This window comes from Ursus americanus, chromosome 12 (assembly GCF_024610735.1).
Source record: "Ursus americanus isolate L20-20 chromosome 12, mUrsAme1.1.p, whole genome shotgun sequence".
Taxonomy (NCBI): domain Eukaryota; kingdom Metazoa; phylum Chordata; class Mammalia; order Carnivora; family Ursidae; genus Ursus; species Ursus americanus.
In genome coordinates this window covers 61,555,887-61,571,625 of record NC_142138.1, presented here as the reverse complement: position 1 = coordinate 61,571,625, position 15,739 = coordinate 61,555,887, and the positions used below count along the sequence as shown (strand labels likewise).

The 15,739-nt window shown below is 36.0% G+C and overlaps 1 protein-coding gene across 6 annotated transcripts in view; it reads right to left on the bottom strand.

Annotated features, from left to right (window-relative positions):
* HIPK1 (homeodomain interacting protein kinase 1) overlaps positions 1-15,739 on the bottom strand; it is a 49,350-nt gene that overhangs the window by 11,483 nt on the left and 22,128 nt on the right. For 5 of the 6 annotated variants that reach the window (XM_087866188.1, XM_045801456.2, XM_087866190.1 and 2 more), the window contains 7 exons: positions 10,416-10,535; positions 9,539-9,625; positions 8,650-8,834; positions 8,175-8,337; positions 7,017-7,242; positions 3,099-3,220; positions 2,051-2,185 (listed from right to left, as the gene is read on the bottom strand). In XM_087866188.1, coding sequence (XP_087722314.1) covers positions 2,051-2,185; positions 3,099-3,220; positions 7,017-7,242; positions 8,175-8,337; positions 8,650-8,834; positions 9,539-9,625; positions 10,416-10,535 — 1,038 coding nt within the window. The remainder of the gene's footprint in view (positions 1-2,050; positions 2,186-3,098; positions 3,221-7,016; positions 7,243-8,174; positions 8,338-8,649; positions 8,835-9,538; positions 9,626-10,415; positions 10,536-15,739) is intronic. The other variant, XM_087866189.1, reaches the window with a different exon arrangement.

Here is a 15,739-nt window from a genome sequence, read left to right as displayed (position 1 = left end):
AAGAGAAAGCTAACTTCATCACATATAGCCATGTGATAGAATTAAATAAGCCAGTAAGTAAAATATTTTCAAAATAGATGCAGGGGACACCATATTTTGTTTTTAATAGTTACCTAAAATATGTTTAACGTATCATTTATAGAAACATACTTCAACATATAAACTGATCACTACAAGAAAATACATCACTTCTAGTTTTTAACAAGCACTTGCAATAGACAGCAACAAATGTTTTCTGAACTTCTTACAGAAATTCTGGCATTTTCTGAAAAAATGAGAACAGATTTGAAAGTTTCCTTTTTAAACTTAAATTCTACAGTACAATCACCTACAATGCTTGGGTACATATGGTTCTTTCTTGAATTTCAAACTGCAAGGCCATCAACACACTGTTTTAAAAATATTTCTGCAAGTAACAGATCCACTTGTTACAAATACTGGTTCCAAACAAGAAGCCTTCAAAGCAGAGAAACTGCAAACACGTCTGCTACCATAAGCAGAATTTAAAACAAAATAAAACAAAACAAAAAATAAGAGAAGTATGTTAAGTCACACCATGCGTCTTTCCATAAGCCAACACCTGCACAAGACAAAGCATGTAGTTTAATACAGAGCAAGAAATAACATTCCAACGTGAGGCAGAAATCTGGCGTTCCAAGCGACGAACTGTTTTGACAGAGAAAGAACAAAAATATGCAAAGCTTAGCAAATGACTAGTGCAAACTTAAGAGAAGCAGCAAAGGAGAAGTATCAACTAACATTCTCAAAACTATAGGTGAGCAAGTTAAAACCAGTGGCTTGGATCAATCAAATTGGAAATATATCTGACTCCCTTGCACTCAGGTTTTATGCTCCTGATATAATTAACCTGGAGGTGACAAAGGCTTTTAAACTAAAAACCAAACAAATTCCAACAGCCAAAGTATGTTTCTGGAAGTGTTTACACTCACATGAGTCCTTGAGAAACAACAAAGCAAATTTAAAAGCCCCTTCCAAAAGATGTAGATATCAGTATTCAATAAGGTTTTCAAATGCTTACCTAATTTTAAATTTCAAATAATGAAATGCTGGATGTCCAGTAAACAATTCTAACTCCCCCAAATAAACCAAAACACATCCAAAGACCACTCTGAAGGGTACAAATCCTGAAATACACCTTGAGGTCCTATTTGTTTTTCCTATCTCTAAGCCCCATACTATTATATTTGCTGCTGTATTCTACTTTTCCCCAGGACTTTTAGTAACAAAGGTATTGTATTTGCATAAAGGTTTTCAGCCATATTTTCATCTCTGTATAAAGACCTATTTGTAAAGTCATTAATTTTTACTTCATAAACCCCTAAAAATGAGTTCACGTTTAATCTCAACCAACAAATGAAATATGATCTAAAAAGATTCTAAAGGGAACATCTTTAAATGGAAGATATAAGCTGTCACTGATCATGAGTGGCAAAGAGAGTTATCTTCATATGTTCATAGAAGAAAAGTTAATATCAACTGATAAAGCAATAAATTAAGAGCATCTTAAACATTTCTACATGCACAAAAATTTTAGAAGCTTAAAATAGCAAATAAAGAAGGAAGCTAACTTGCCAAGGAGTTCAAATTTTAGCCATCCGGATACCTGCAGCAGAGCCAAATTAAAGGCCATTTCCTTTATTCTCAAGGATCAGAGGGTAAAAGGGCAGAAAGCAGATACAGTGTTGAAGCTCTTCTGAGGCTACACCAAGAGCTTTTATCACACTAGGCTGGCAAAGAAGAATAAAGGGATCTGGCTCCTTACGGAGCCACACTGAATATCAGAGTCAAACAGTGCTTCAGCAAATGTTGGGGAGGAAAACAATGAGACATTAAAGATGTAGCAAGAACACAGCCACAAGATGGCACATGCTTCCATGCCCTCTGCAAAGACTAAGTTAAAAACAAATTTTTTTTTTTTTTTGAAAAATGAGAAAACCAGAAGAAAACGGAACAAAAACGAACAGGAAAAAATAAAAAGAAAGAAACCAAAGAAACTCCGTTAGTAACACAATCAAGTGAGGGGAATTACCAGTACAGCGGCAGTCTGTTCAACCAGCGCCGGCCGGCCGGCTGCGCAGCTCAGAGTAAAGGGCACCGCATACTGCGGTGTGATGGTGGCTACTTGAGGGTGGAGAGTTGCTACCATTAGTGGTGTACAGCTTCCCTGCAACGTAGATCAGGCAGGTGAGTGAAACAAACACGGAGGCAGGTTATCTGGATTCAGAAGGGTTCTCATTCCCCCCAAGATATTACCAACAAGCAGTGATTTCATATCACCTAAAATGCATGTACAAGCACAACTTTCCCCTTCAACTCCGCACGGCATCAGCCCACTAGGTCAAATGTCAAGAGCCTAAAGCAATCAAGTATAGGAATCCTTCTCGGGCCAGATTCAGAGGATCGGTTTTACAAAACTCAGTTAACAAAGGCACATATTAAGAATTCCTCTTCTTCCTACTCACAAAAGAAGAGTTTGGACTTCCAAATTTCCTCTGTGTCATGGGCCACAAACATTTACACACAGAATTGAAAATACAGTATCTGTTGCTTTTATGAGTCTTTCATCATTTTCTTGCCCATCTTAGTTGCATGTCCCGTGGCAGGCAGAAAGTTTTAAGGCTTTCTACAGCTTAGTTAAACACACAGAGTGAAGGAATGTAATACTTGAAGAGGCATCCTGATATGATCCAGCCTCTCTGCCATGATGTCATTCTGAAAGAGTGAGCAAAGGGGACACTAAAGGGAAAAAAGGGGATCACTTTATCTTTAGAATCAAAATGTCGTTACATGTGTATAAAAAATGAACTACGTCCCACAAAGTCTGAGTAAATTTACTCAAAACACAATTTCTTGAGGTCTGGGTATTTATCCCCGTAAGTCTAAGGAAGATACTGTCAAGAGCTGTGGTAGTGTTAGGAATGAGCAATCATTCCACTATAGATGCTTCCTTCTAAGTCCACTGAATCATAACTAAGAAAGATCTTATAGTCAAAGCCAATACCATCTTCTGGGACAAAATATCTGCATCTCAGTAGCGCTTCAGCAATACCGAGTATCCCAGCTGCTGTGGCTTTTACCTGCGTAAGAACGCCGGACTGGATCTGCAGCGGCTGGGCAGCCGGCGCCTGGGGCACGAGCGGCACGGCGTTATCCATCCTCACAGGGAATCCAGAATGCTTTGTTGTTGCTTGTAGTCCAGCTGCAGAGAACATCACAGTTAAGTTGCTCTGCTAGGTCTGCAGTTCGTTTGGGGTTTTTTTGGCTTTTCTGTTCAAATAACCCACCACCCAGGTTAGTTCGAGACATCTAAGACAAAGGAGTTTCATAGAGGTCTAGGGAGTTAAGGAAAGGGACACTGGTTTGATCTTTCAGGTTAAACTCATGGGAAGATGTTTGATATAAGGAGGGATGGTTTAAGGGACTTAAAATATTTTTTTTTATACTACAACACTTAAAACATAACTCCCATCCTATTCCCATTAACAGCATATGCAAAAGCAAACTAACAAAAAACCTATAAAGTTACATTCACCTTTTAATCCATTGGGGGGGGAACTTATATTGTTTACACGTAATCTATTAAAAGCAAAGACTTAAAATAATTAAAACTTTTGGTTAATTATGACTCTTAGTTAAGAAAAAAATTATCATTTATCATCTAAGTTACCCTTGCAGAAATCAAGATGTTTTACCCTACTCCTCAAAAAATTCACAAATTAGTTACACATTTTATTTTTAACTAGTATGTGAACTGAAGAAATTATATCCCAGGATAAAAATACTTAAAAAGTAGATATTTTGGTTTACAGAAACACTTTTTTTCTACTTATTTTAGGAATCTGCCTTGGCCACTGACAGCTTTCTAATAAGACTCTTTTACAACTAATGCACAGCTAAGAAAATCAAGAATTTTTTGTTGCCTTGCTCTGGGCACAGATACTAAATGAATGTTTCCTACAAAAGGGAATTTCTTATTCTGGGGAAAAGAGGGGCTCAAGATAGTTCTCTCTCTTGCCAAGAGTTGAGAAGAGAGACTTCAAAGCTTTCTTTTAAACCTGCCCTGTCAGAATCTTCAAGGTGGAGAATTTAAGTTTCTATTATCTACTTACAGAAGTTTCTCTAATTCACTCATGCCTGCAGTTTTGTTAAGTGGGGACACAGATATTTTATTTTAATTAGAATATTTCTTCAGTGACACTTTCTAAGCTATCACCAACTAATTTCTCTTAATATTACTACAGAGATACCAAATAAGCATAACTCCTAAACTCTAATACTGTGGTTTTCAGCAAGTCTTCCAATTTTCCATTTCAGTGATTTACAAGTATTTTAGCAGTCAGAATGTCATACTGGAAAACACAATCTAGAAATACACCAAGTAAGAGAGACTAGTAAAATCAGAATTAAAACACTCTAATAATAACTTTTTTAAAAAAGTGCTACTTATATAAAAATAAAAGGTAACAAATCCAGATATCCAGATCTTTAAAAATCTGCCAGTCATTCTTCTTCATAAGGCAATGCTATCTAACAAGATAGCTAAGCAACATCAAAATTCTTGTCTAAATTCCCCGGACACATGGCCAACTACAAGACAACATTACTGTAATAGCCTCCTAGAAATGGGCATGAACAAAGGGCAAAGGCCCGTAAAATTTAGGAAGAAGTGTTCGTAATAGAAGTTCACCTGTAAGTTCCAGGATAATGAAGTAAAAGGGGACAAAATTACAAAATAATAGTTACCACTGAGCAAGAAATTTTGGTCAACTGGAATAGTACAGAAAGTAATATTTATAGTACTGACCTACAAATGTAACTAAATAGCATTAGATTGCTTTGGTAATTTAGGCTAAGCCACAGCAGTTAAACTAGTTTAAAACTTGCTTCTTCAGGAAACTACAAGTGGAAACAAAGAATTAACAAAAGGCAACACTTTTGGAAGGTTCTCCCTGAACCCTGAACTAAGAAATGATTCAAGTTTTGATTTTTGTTTTTGTTGAATGCAACCCGTTAAACAAAAAAAACAGCGAAGTATGGAAAGCACTCTAATTGATGAGGGTCAATTTTCCTCTTAGTAGCTTGTAAAAAAGCAGATGGTGAAAGAAAAGGAGGCAACCTGGAATAGAGGACTGCTGGGCAGACACCAGCATACGGCTGTGGCTGGCAAAACACCTGACAACTCTTTACAGCGGAGTTTAAATACTAGGAGGTGGTACAGCATATTTCAAAACCCCACTGCCTGGGTTCAAATCCCAGTTCTACACTAACTGGTTATTAAGACTTTGGGCAGATGAGAGAATCGGGTTCAATTTTCTCATCTATAATGGGACATAATGACACTGGGCATAATGACATCACCCACGTCCTAGGGTTGTTTGTTGAGGATGAATTAATACATGTACAAAGAGTCAGAACATTATCTGGCATGTAGTAATATATATTAGCTATTTTCATCCTCATTACCTTAACTTAAAAACTCCCTTTTGTTTGGAAATTTCTAATTTGCTCTAGTTCCTCAGGTCATTCAGACATCCTAAATAGAAAAAAATTTCCAAAACTTATACTTACCTAATTATAGCAAAAGGAGTTACATCACTTTTCCCCTCTACATTGAGTCTACGTTTTGTTTTATTAAGGGAACTAAAAAGTTCTGCCTCATCTCGTAAATATCATCTGAGAAGCAGCAGACTTCAGAGTCCCACATCTGAAAACTGTTCCCGTGAGACTCACTTTGGAAAAGGTGAGGGGGAGGAGGGTGGCTAGTTTGCTAAATTCAGTAGAAGAATCACTCAACATAGGACAACCCAAAGTATAGAATTTACTATTATGTAGCATACACAGAAAATAATTTGGTAAGTTAGGCTAAATTTGCATTTACGGGTTTGGAATCTGCTCCTCCGCTCTCCCTGTGGTTTCTCCCTGGTTTACATCGCTATCGCTCTCCTGTCCTCCCGGTAATCTCTCAGTCTCCCCTAGCCCCTCTTTTCCTTCTGCTTGCTCCGACTCTGTCAGAAACCAAACAAACAAGAGAGTCACAGTCAATAAGTAACTGAAGTAAAAAGATAAAAATGCTACCTGCTTCTATTGTAAAGTGCTATGACAAGCCTGAATCCTGGTTTATTACCACAGGGTAGTGACAATGACTTTCTGTTGGGAAAGTCAAGTGTGTTGTCAGAAAATATCCTTAAAATAATTTAACCTTTTAAATGGCTCGCCATATCAATAAACACATTTCCCATATTTCAGAAAAAAAGGAACTGAACAGACTGAATTACATAACAACAATGAAAAAAATGAGGAAGGATGGAAATGTGAAAATTTAAATCTTATTGCAACACATGGGGTCAGAGCCTCCTTCTTCAGCTATTCTGTTCCTCTGTTGATAGAGGAGTTTGCAGGAACAATATGATTCATAAGCTGAAGAAGATAATCTAATGCACTCCAAATACAAGTACCTCAGCTGGTAGAATTTTTCAGTTCAATAAATAATAATCTTTATTTCTGAATGTAACTCATGAGATTTCCATATTCTTAAGCGTAATTTTTATATTTTAGAATAAAATTACCTTTTATTTGGAATGCTAATTTTATTTAATAATGGAATGATAAAGGAAGTTAAGATTCAATATAGAATTTCTGTTTACAACAAATTTCTTCAAGCTTAGTATTTCTGCATACTGAGAGATACATACTTAAACAAGATATAGGACATTGGTACAAGGTCTCAGTGGGCAAGAAATTGGTATCACGGAAGTTCAAATAAGAAAATGTTAACTGAACTCTCATAATGTGTAAGACAGTATCATAACTGGATAAATAACCAATGTAAAAAGCGTAAATCACTTTGTTAATTTCAGTTATCCTCATACTCAGAGACAGAGTTTAAACTTGTCAGATATCAAAACTAAACAACTAGATACCTACTAAGGCACTGCCTAAAGCAAGTTCTGTAGGTCTGATATGATACCATTTGATACAGGAGTTTCTCCACTTACTCTGAAAAGCAGGTGGACATACTATAAATGTTTGTTGGAACGGATCAGTCTGAGTGCAAATTTGGGTGGTTCCGGGCTGCAAGGACACGCCCTGCTGGGCGACTCCAGGAACTGGTGCTGCAGATGATGGGTACAAAGCCGACTGGTAGTTTAGTAGTGAGACATCTGAATTAGCCAGGGAAAGAGTAGCAGCTGCTGCCGTAGAACTGGAAGCTAGAACACTGGCCTAAAAACAAAAGGATTATAGTTATACACTGGTATAAAGCGGAAATAACAGTATTTTTACACATGCAGAATCCACCCAGAAAAACTTAAAGTTTTAAAATGTAGTATTAACTGTCCCTGAAATAACTCTCTACTTAAGAAATTTTCCCAATCTCTAAATTTAAGGTATACTATAAGGTTGAATAAGAAAACACAGAATAAAGAACAGTCCTTTACTGACTGAGGACAGCCTCTGATAAACCCTCATCTCTTCTTTCTGTGCAAAAAAGTTGCTGGATGTGAGCTACCACCAAATCTCACTTTAAAAGTAGACCTAGCTAAGAAATTAGGAAGCTCACATCTTCAATAACAAATGTAAATATCACCGTTTGGCAAACAAATGCAAAACTACTCTTAAAGTTAATTATCGGAAACACCAAACTGAACTCCTAGAAACAGTGAGTAGACTGGTGATTGCTAGGACAGGGCAGCAGGTGGGAGAGAAAATGGGTGAAGGTAATCAAAAGGTACAAACTTGCAGTTACGAGATGAATAAGTTCTGAGGGTCTAATGTACAGTAGAGAAAAAAATTACTGGAAACACCCTTCAACACATGTAATGAGACATATAAAATCTCTCCAACAGAGGAAGTTAGTGGCTAAAGTCAGTACAAAGTACAACTAAGAGCAGTTAAGTAGTATAACAGCTATGGTCTGATTCTGGGACTATGCGAAGACTATCAGGGCCTGGATTAGGCCTTTGTATTTAGTTTTCGGCAGCACATGACCGGTAAGTATCATCAGTCCACAGGTCTTCCATCACTTTTGCCATGCAGGAAATTTGTAAGAAGCAACAAGATCACCAAAACAAAGACTGGTTTCTTTATCTCAACCTGTACTCTTACTAGTTTCTACCGCTCTTAGGTTTGAGTTTCCAAAATCATTTACTGAATACCTGATTGTGCACTGTATTAAGCTGGTTGCTGAAGCTCATGGTTAGATTTGTGCTTGTATTTGGGGCAACGTGAGTAGTGAAGGGACTCTTGATCTGACTCACTGTATCATACATGTGAACCCTCCGCTTGCAGATCTCCATGTTCTGAAAACAGGACTTAACACTGAAAAAAGAGATTAAAGATTCAGTAAAATGAATGCGGAGATTTCAACAGATAACAAAAAACTCAAGATGAATACGGATCAACATTTTTCCCCAAGTATATTTAGATAAAATGAATCAAGAGTTTTTATAACCATAAAGAGAGAAAACATACATCTTATTTTTAATCTCATGATTTTTCAATGAGAAAGGAAAGCATCAGTGAGCCAAATGTGCAAGTACCACGGCTGCTGCTCATGTGATCATTCTGTCTAGCTATAAGATGGTAACAACACAGGACCTCATCACGGCAAATGCCCCTGACCGTACTCACTGATTGCTGTGTGGAAAATCCAGAAGGTGGGTCATTGTCACAAACTGATGGTTAAGAGTTTTCAGAGGAGTAACTCTCTTATCTGCATCAATGGTTAGCATTTTTTTTAATAGATCAATGTATTCTCTTCGATCCGCCTTCTCTGCCAACATATCCGTTCCCTCCAAGTCTGTGGACATATTCACCTTCCAAGGAAAATTTAGAAATATTATACTTCATGACTTAACCTTTAATGCTGATACTAAGCACATGCACAGCAGATAAACAGATAGATAGATAGAGAGATAGATAATAGATCTAAAGAAAAAAACCTGAGGAAATTCTTTATATTACAGAAAAAGCATTTTCACAAGTGGAAGCTCTTCTTATGCTAAGTAACATCTTCAATTTGGTAGAGTGTGCTGGTAGAATAAAGCTGAATGAAGTCTTTTTATTCAAAATTTGGACAAACATGTGAAAGCAATTATTATTATTTAAATATAAAAATTTCTATTGTTGAAAAGATTAAATGACATAAGTATAAACTGTTTAAACAGAGTCTGGAACATAATATGTGCTCAATTAATGTTAGCTCTTACGTATTTATTTAGCAGAGAAAATGGACAGGAAAGAAATCTTCAAAAATAGTACTTCAAAATACTGATAGGCAACAAGGCCAGTTAAGCAAAAGCAAGGGAAAAACACATAATTCTAAAAGTATCCTTGGTTAGGATTCAAATGTTGTTTTAATACATGGCAAAATATTAATGAACTTTTTTCTCTTAAAAATGAAAACATACTAGAAGATAACAGATTATTGAATCTATTTTTAATATAACTAAACAATGGAAGTGTGTCTCTGATTAAGAGATATGTAAATATCTGGCTTCCTGAAACTTTCTATACTCACCTGAGCCATGTCATCTAAACAATTAAAAATGTACTTTCGAGCTTCTTTTGATTTGATTCCAGTCTCCAATTCATGTTCTTCTGGTGTCTATAAAATACAGATTAAAAAAAAATTCCATCTGTATGTTATTTTCACATTTTGTTCTAAAGCCAAAATACAAAGAAACAAGTGTCGTCACCTTGACAATCAGAGATGGCAAACATGAAAGTAATTTAATAACCAGAAAATCTGGTGGCTGGATGGGATCTGGATATCTGACCACCCTTTTAATAGTGCTAAATTAAATGTGGACACAATGATGTAGCACAGTTCCTGAAGGATGTCACGTAAGAGGGACATTACCATTTTTCTCTTAAAGCTACTTTCAAATAAAATGATATTTCAAACGCTAACTATTAAACAGGCTCGGGGCAGATTCACAAGGTTACTCACATTAGTCAGAGATCTCTCAAGTTAAAAGAGTAGGCTCAGAAGTAAAAAAGTAAAAAACAGGCATTTGTTTCATGAAAACATGTAAGGCCTTAACATGGGGAGTTAGAAAATTATGTTGTTTTCTCATATTTATTGAGAATTCTTTATAGAACAGTCATTGCTAAGTCACTCTAGTTCTTCCTATGACTTAATGGAGAGCACTACTCTCCATACCCTCGTCTCAGCTGCTGGTTCAAATATACAAAAAAACCTCGGACAACCGAATGCTGTTTATTTTTTTAGCTAAGGATCAGGTCAAATGGGTACAATGAAATAATTTTTCCAAGTATTCCTTCCGGCAAACATACATTGCCACCACCCCCCCCTTTCCCTCTTCCACTTCAAGAATTTAATAACTAAAAAGTTGGGAGTGAGGAGTATGGGTAATGTAGTAGGGGAGACAGACCTTAAGCCTCCACAGCGGATACCCCAAATTAGGATCTCTGTTGAAAAACCTGGTTGTTTTCGTCCCAGCACTGAGAAGATATTCGGCGGGCAGGCCTTGTGTTTGTGAAATGTAACGAATCTGAAACATCAAAACCATTAAAACATTGATTTGGAGTGAAAAGGGAAAATATTAAAAACTTTTACACTAAGACATTATTAGCTCTAGCCAAATCAATACAAATGAAATTTATCTGTAAATACATATATATATGTTAACCCACTCACAGGTAATTCCTAAATATTTATTCAGTTATTTCCATGTTACTGTATCTGTTATTTACAAGGAAAACTCAGTTTTGAAAATTTTGTGTGTAACCATTTTTGCTTTTTTGTAGACTCTGATACAAAGTTCAGAAAACTTCAGGAGATTTTTAGGACAGAACAGAATAATTTCCAACAAACTATCTCATGGATCACCAAGGGTTTTTCGGTTTCATTTGTTGACACATTATCAAATTTAAAAGATCAGGAAAACATTTTTATAAGCTTCTTTCTTCCTTGGCTACTCTAGCTCCTACTCTAAACTGCCATAGAGCTTCTCTCTCATACCATAAAATTAAATACTTAATTTAGTTTCTCTATCTCTATTATCACTAGGGGGCAGGCACTGTATTCATTCAATCAACATTTACTGAATACCTACTACGAACTAAGCTAGCAGTTCTCAAAGTCTGGTCTGGGGACCCTTGGGGGTCTCCCCAAGATCCTTTCAGGGAGTCCATGAAGCAAAAACTATTTTTAAAATAATACTCTGCCTTTTTCCTTCCCATATGGGTATACAGTAGAGATTTCCAGAGCGGATGTGTGATGATGTCGTTGCTCTGATGGCTAATGAAACTTGTGCTTGTATATACTTGTGTTTTGAAAATTTCCCAGTTTTATTGTTCAACATTTATTTGCTTCCACAATTATAATGACCCAAGAAAGCAATAGAAGAGATTTGCTTTTCTCTCCACTACTGAGAGTGAGACAAGAGGCAATTTTTTTTTTACCACTTCTTCCATATTTGAATGGCTATACTTAAGACGAAATTAGAGAGAAACTTGTAAGCAAGGAAATAAATCTTACGTCCCACCTCTGCCCCTAAAAACTTCAGTCCATGTCTTTTTTTAAAAAAATTACACCTTTTATTCTATTATTTTTTAAAAGATTTTATTTATTTATTTACTTACTTACTTACTTCTGAATGAGAGAGAGAGTGTGTGTGTGTGTGTGTGTGTGTAAGCCAGAGAAGGGACAGAGGGTAAAGGGGAGAGAGAGAGAGAGTCTCAAGCAGACTCCATGCTAATTGTGGAGCCTGAAGCAGGGCTCAATCTCATGACCCTAAGATGATGACCTGAGCTGAAATCAAGAGTCCCATGCTTAACCGACAGCCACCCAGGTGCACCCAGTTTCAATTTCAAATGCAGTATATACTAACAGATATAAGCTATACAAACAGGGCTCTTTGGGATCCTCACCAATATTTTAACAGTGTAAAGCAGAGGTCACCAAACTCTGGCCTATAGGCCAAATCTGCCTGCTATCACAAGACAATTTCAGATAACAGCAGGATATTACTCTTGAATCTGTGGGAGCCACATATTGAAGCCAATACAGCATTAACAAAATAGAAAAAAAAATTTACTGTAGATCAGAACATTTTAAATGTGAACTTCTTTTGTGTACAAAAATGGTGAAATATTTTTTAAAATCCAGAATAAAATTGGTGCAATAAAATACTACCCAGACATTTAAAACAAGAGAGTACAGGGGCAGCTGGGACTCTTGATTTTGGCTCAGGTCATGATCTCAGGGTCCTGAGATCGAGTCCTGGGTTGGGACTAGCTGCACTGGAGGGGCACCTGCTTAAGATTCTCTCTCTCTCCTTTATTCCTCTTCCCTTCCCCACCCTGCTTGCTCACATGTGCACGCTCACACTCTCAAAATAAGTAAAATAAAATGACAAAGTAGAAGTTTAGTTATTGACACATAAAGATATTTCACAGTATACTAAGTAGAAAAGCAGATTACAAATTAAATAATCTCACTACATTTCGCTGATTCTAGGAGGAACATTTTTTCACACTAACATCTTTGAAATCAAGATATGTCTTACAACTGATAACTCTCATGGTTTAATTGGCAGCATTCTTTCTTACAGGTACAGAAAAATGGTGTATCTTTCAATCAACATTGTTTTAGATAGGACCAAGTACAGTATATATGCTCCTCATATCCCTAAGTTTATTATGTGGAATAGAACTATATATAGCACATATATTCATTCATTCATTTAGTAAGTACTTATTGAGCCAGGCGCTGGTGATTTTAAAAATAGACATGGTTCCTGCTCTCATAAACCTTGCAGTCAAGTGAGGGAGACAGACACTGAATATTCAAACTGAACTGGCATTCTGAATATAAGAAATAGGCTTCTATAAAAATACACAGCAAAGGAACCTGAGCTAGACTGGGGACTGGTAAGGAAAAGCTCCTTGAGAAAGTAACACTTGAGCAAATAAATGAGTAGGCACTGACTAGATGAAATGAATGGGTGGTACAGAAGCATTCCAGACTATGAGAACAGTATGTACAAGGGGCCTTTGCTGGAAGGAAGCATATTCTTAACCAGTGTTGAAATGAGGCCAGTGGTGCTACAGCATGAAAAACAAGAAGAAATGGTGTAAGATCAATCTAGAGAGGGAGACAGAAAGGGGAAGGACAACCTATATGGGGGCTCAGAGGCCATATTAAGAATTTAGCCCTTCATTCTAAAAGTATAAAAAAACCACTGAAGAGCAAGGAAGCAGCATGATCAAATTTATGTTGTGTAAAAAAACTGGAGATCTCAATCATATTATATAATTATTATCTATTATGTATATAATTATATATTATGTATAAAAGTATTTTATAATTATTTACTTAGTATTTGTAGCCTCCACAAGGGCAAGTACAATGTTCTATGCAGCATGGTATCCCCAGTATCCAAAGTAGCTACTCAATAAATATGATGAAAATTAACAAATTATACACACAAATAAATACAAAATATGCCAAATCATAACAGGGTTACCTCTGAAGGGTGGAACTACTAAAGGCTGAAAGTTTTATCTCTTGGCTTACTGCATCTTTTCTAATTTTTCTATAATGATGCACTTAAAGAATTAAAACATTTAAAAATTTTAATATTACAGAATGAGTTTCATTGTGAAAGTAGAATGGGAAGCTATCGTTCAGATACTGCTTTTACATAGCTTACGATACAGCAAAAACAAAAGTCTTACATTTATGTAAACAAAAAGTATTATTGTCATTTGTTACATCAAACAATTAAAATGTTTCCAACAAATTTGAAGCTATTAACTAATATTTCAAGAATCACAAACATCTACTATAAAATCTCAATTACAGTATTTATGAAAAATCCACAGCTGATATCATACTTAATAATGAAAGACTGAATATTTTCCCCCTAAAATCTGGAACACGACAAGGATTTCTAGTCTTATACTTCTATTCAACACTGTTACTACTGCTTCAATGCAAAGCAATTAGGCAAGAAAAAAAAAAAAAGGAATTCAGACTGGAAAGGAAGAAGTACAACTATTTTTATTTGTAGATGGCATGATCTTGTACTTAGAAAATTTTAAGGAATCCATCAAAACTATTAGAACTAGAATTCTATCAGAAAACTACTAGAGGGGCACCTGGATGGCTCAATCGGTAGAGCATGCAACTCTTGATCTTGGGGTCATGAGTTCAAGCCCCACATTGGGCATAGAGATTACGTAATAAAAAAATAAATAAATAAAAGAAGAAAACCACTAGAAAAAGAGTTCAACGAGGTTGCAGAATAAAAGATCAATTACAAAACTCTGTATTTCTATACATTAGCAATGAATAATCTGAAAATAAAATTAAGAAAATAATTCCATTCACCACAGCATCAAAAAAAATAGAATACTTAGAAATAAATTTAATAAGAGAAATGTAAAACTTGTACTCTGAAAATTACAAAATGTTGCTAAAGAAAACCTAAGAAATCTGGTCACATTTGTGGGATCAGAAGACAATATTGTTAAGATGGTGATACATCCCAGAGAGTCAATGCACTCAACTATTTAAACAAAACAACCAATAATTATTTTGCAGAAATAAAAAAAAAAAACCCACCATAAAATTCATATGGAATCTCAAGGGACCCTGAATAGCCAAAACAATCTTGAAAAAGAACAAAGTTAGAGGACTCACACTTCCTGGTTTCAAAACTGACCACAATGCTACAGTAATCAAAACAGTGTGATACCTGCATAAAGATAGATATATAGATCAATGGAACAGAGCTGACAGTCCACAAATAAATCATTGTATTTTCGTCAATTGATTTTTGATAAGGATGTTAAGAAGGTAGGGAAAGAAGTCTTACAGCAAATGGTGTTGGAAAAACTGAATATCCACAGGTAAAATAATGAAATTGAACCCTTGTTTTATTCTATGTAGAAAAATCAACTTAAAATGGCTCAAAGACCTACAGGCAAGAGATAAAACTATAAAAATCTTAGAAGAAAACATAGGAGAAAACCTTCATGACTTCGGATTTGGTAAGAATTTCTTGGATATGATACCACAAGTACAAGCAACAAAAACAAACAAATAAACTGGACTTCATCAAAATTAATAACTTTTGTGCAAACAATGCTATCTACACAGTGAAAAGGCAACCCCAAGGAATGGGAGAAAGTTTTTGCAAATTACGTATCTGATAAGGGATTAATACCCAGAATATATACAAACTCCTACGACCCAACAAAAAACAACCCAATTCAAAAACGGGCAATGGACTTGAGTAGACTTCTCCAAAGACTGACTGATTGATTGATTGACTGGGGGGGTGGATCGTGTGCACGGGGGGGGGGGGGGGGGGGAGGAGAGTGAGACTCTCAAACAGATTCCCCACTGAGCACAAAGCCTGACTCGGGCTTGATCTCATGACCTCAAGATCATAACCTGAGCCAAAATCAAGAGTCAGACGCTCAACCAACTGAGCCACCCAGGCACCCCTTGAGTAGATTTCTCTAAAGAAGATATACAGGTATCCAGTAAGCACATACAGCAATGCTCGACATCACTAATTGTTAGAGGAATGCAAATCAAAATCACAATGAGATTATCACTTCACATCCATAAGGATGGCTGCTATTTTTTAAAAAAAGAAAGAAAAGTAAAAAAGAAAATAACTAGTTTTGGCAAGGATGTAGAGAATTTGGAACACTTGTGTATTGCTGGTAGGAATGTATA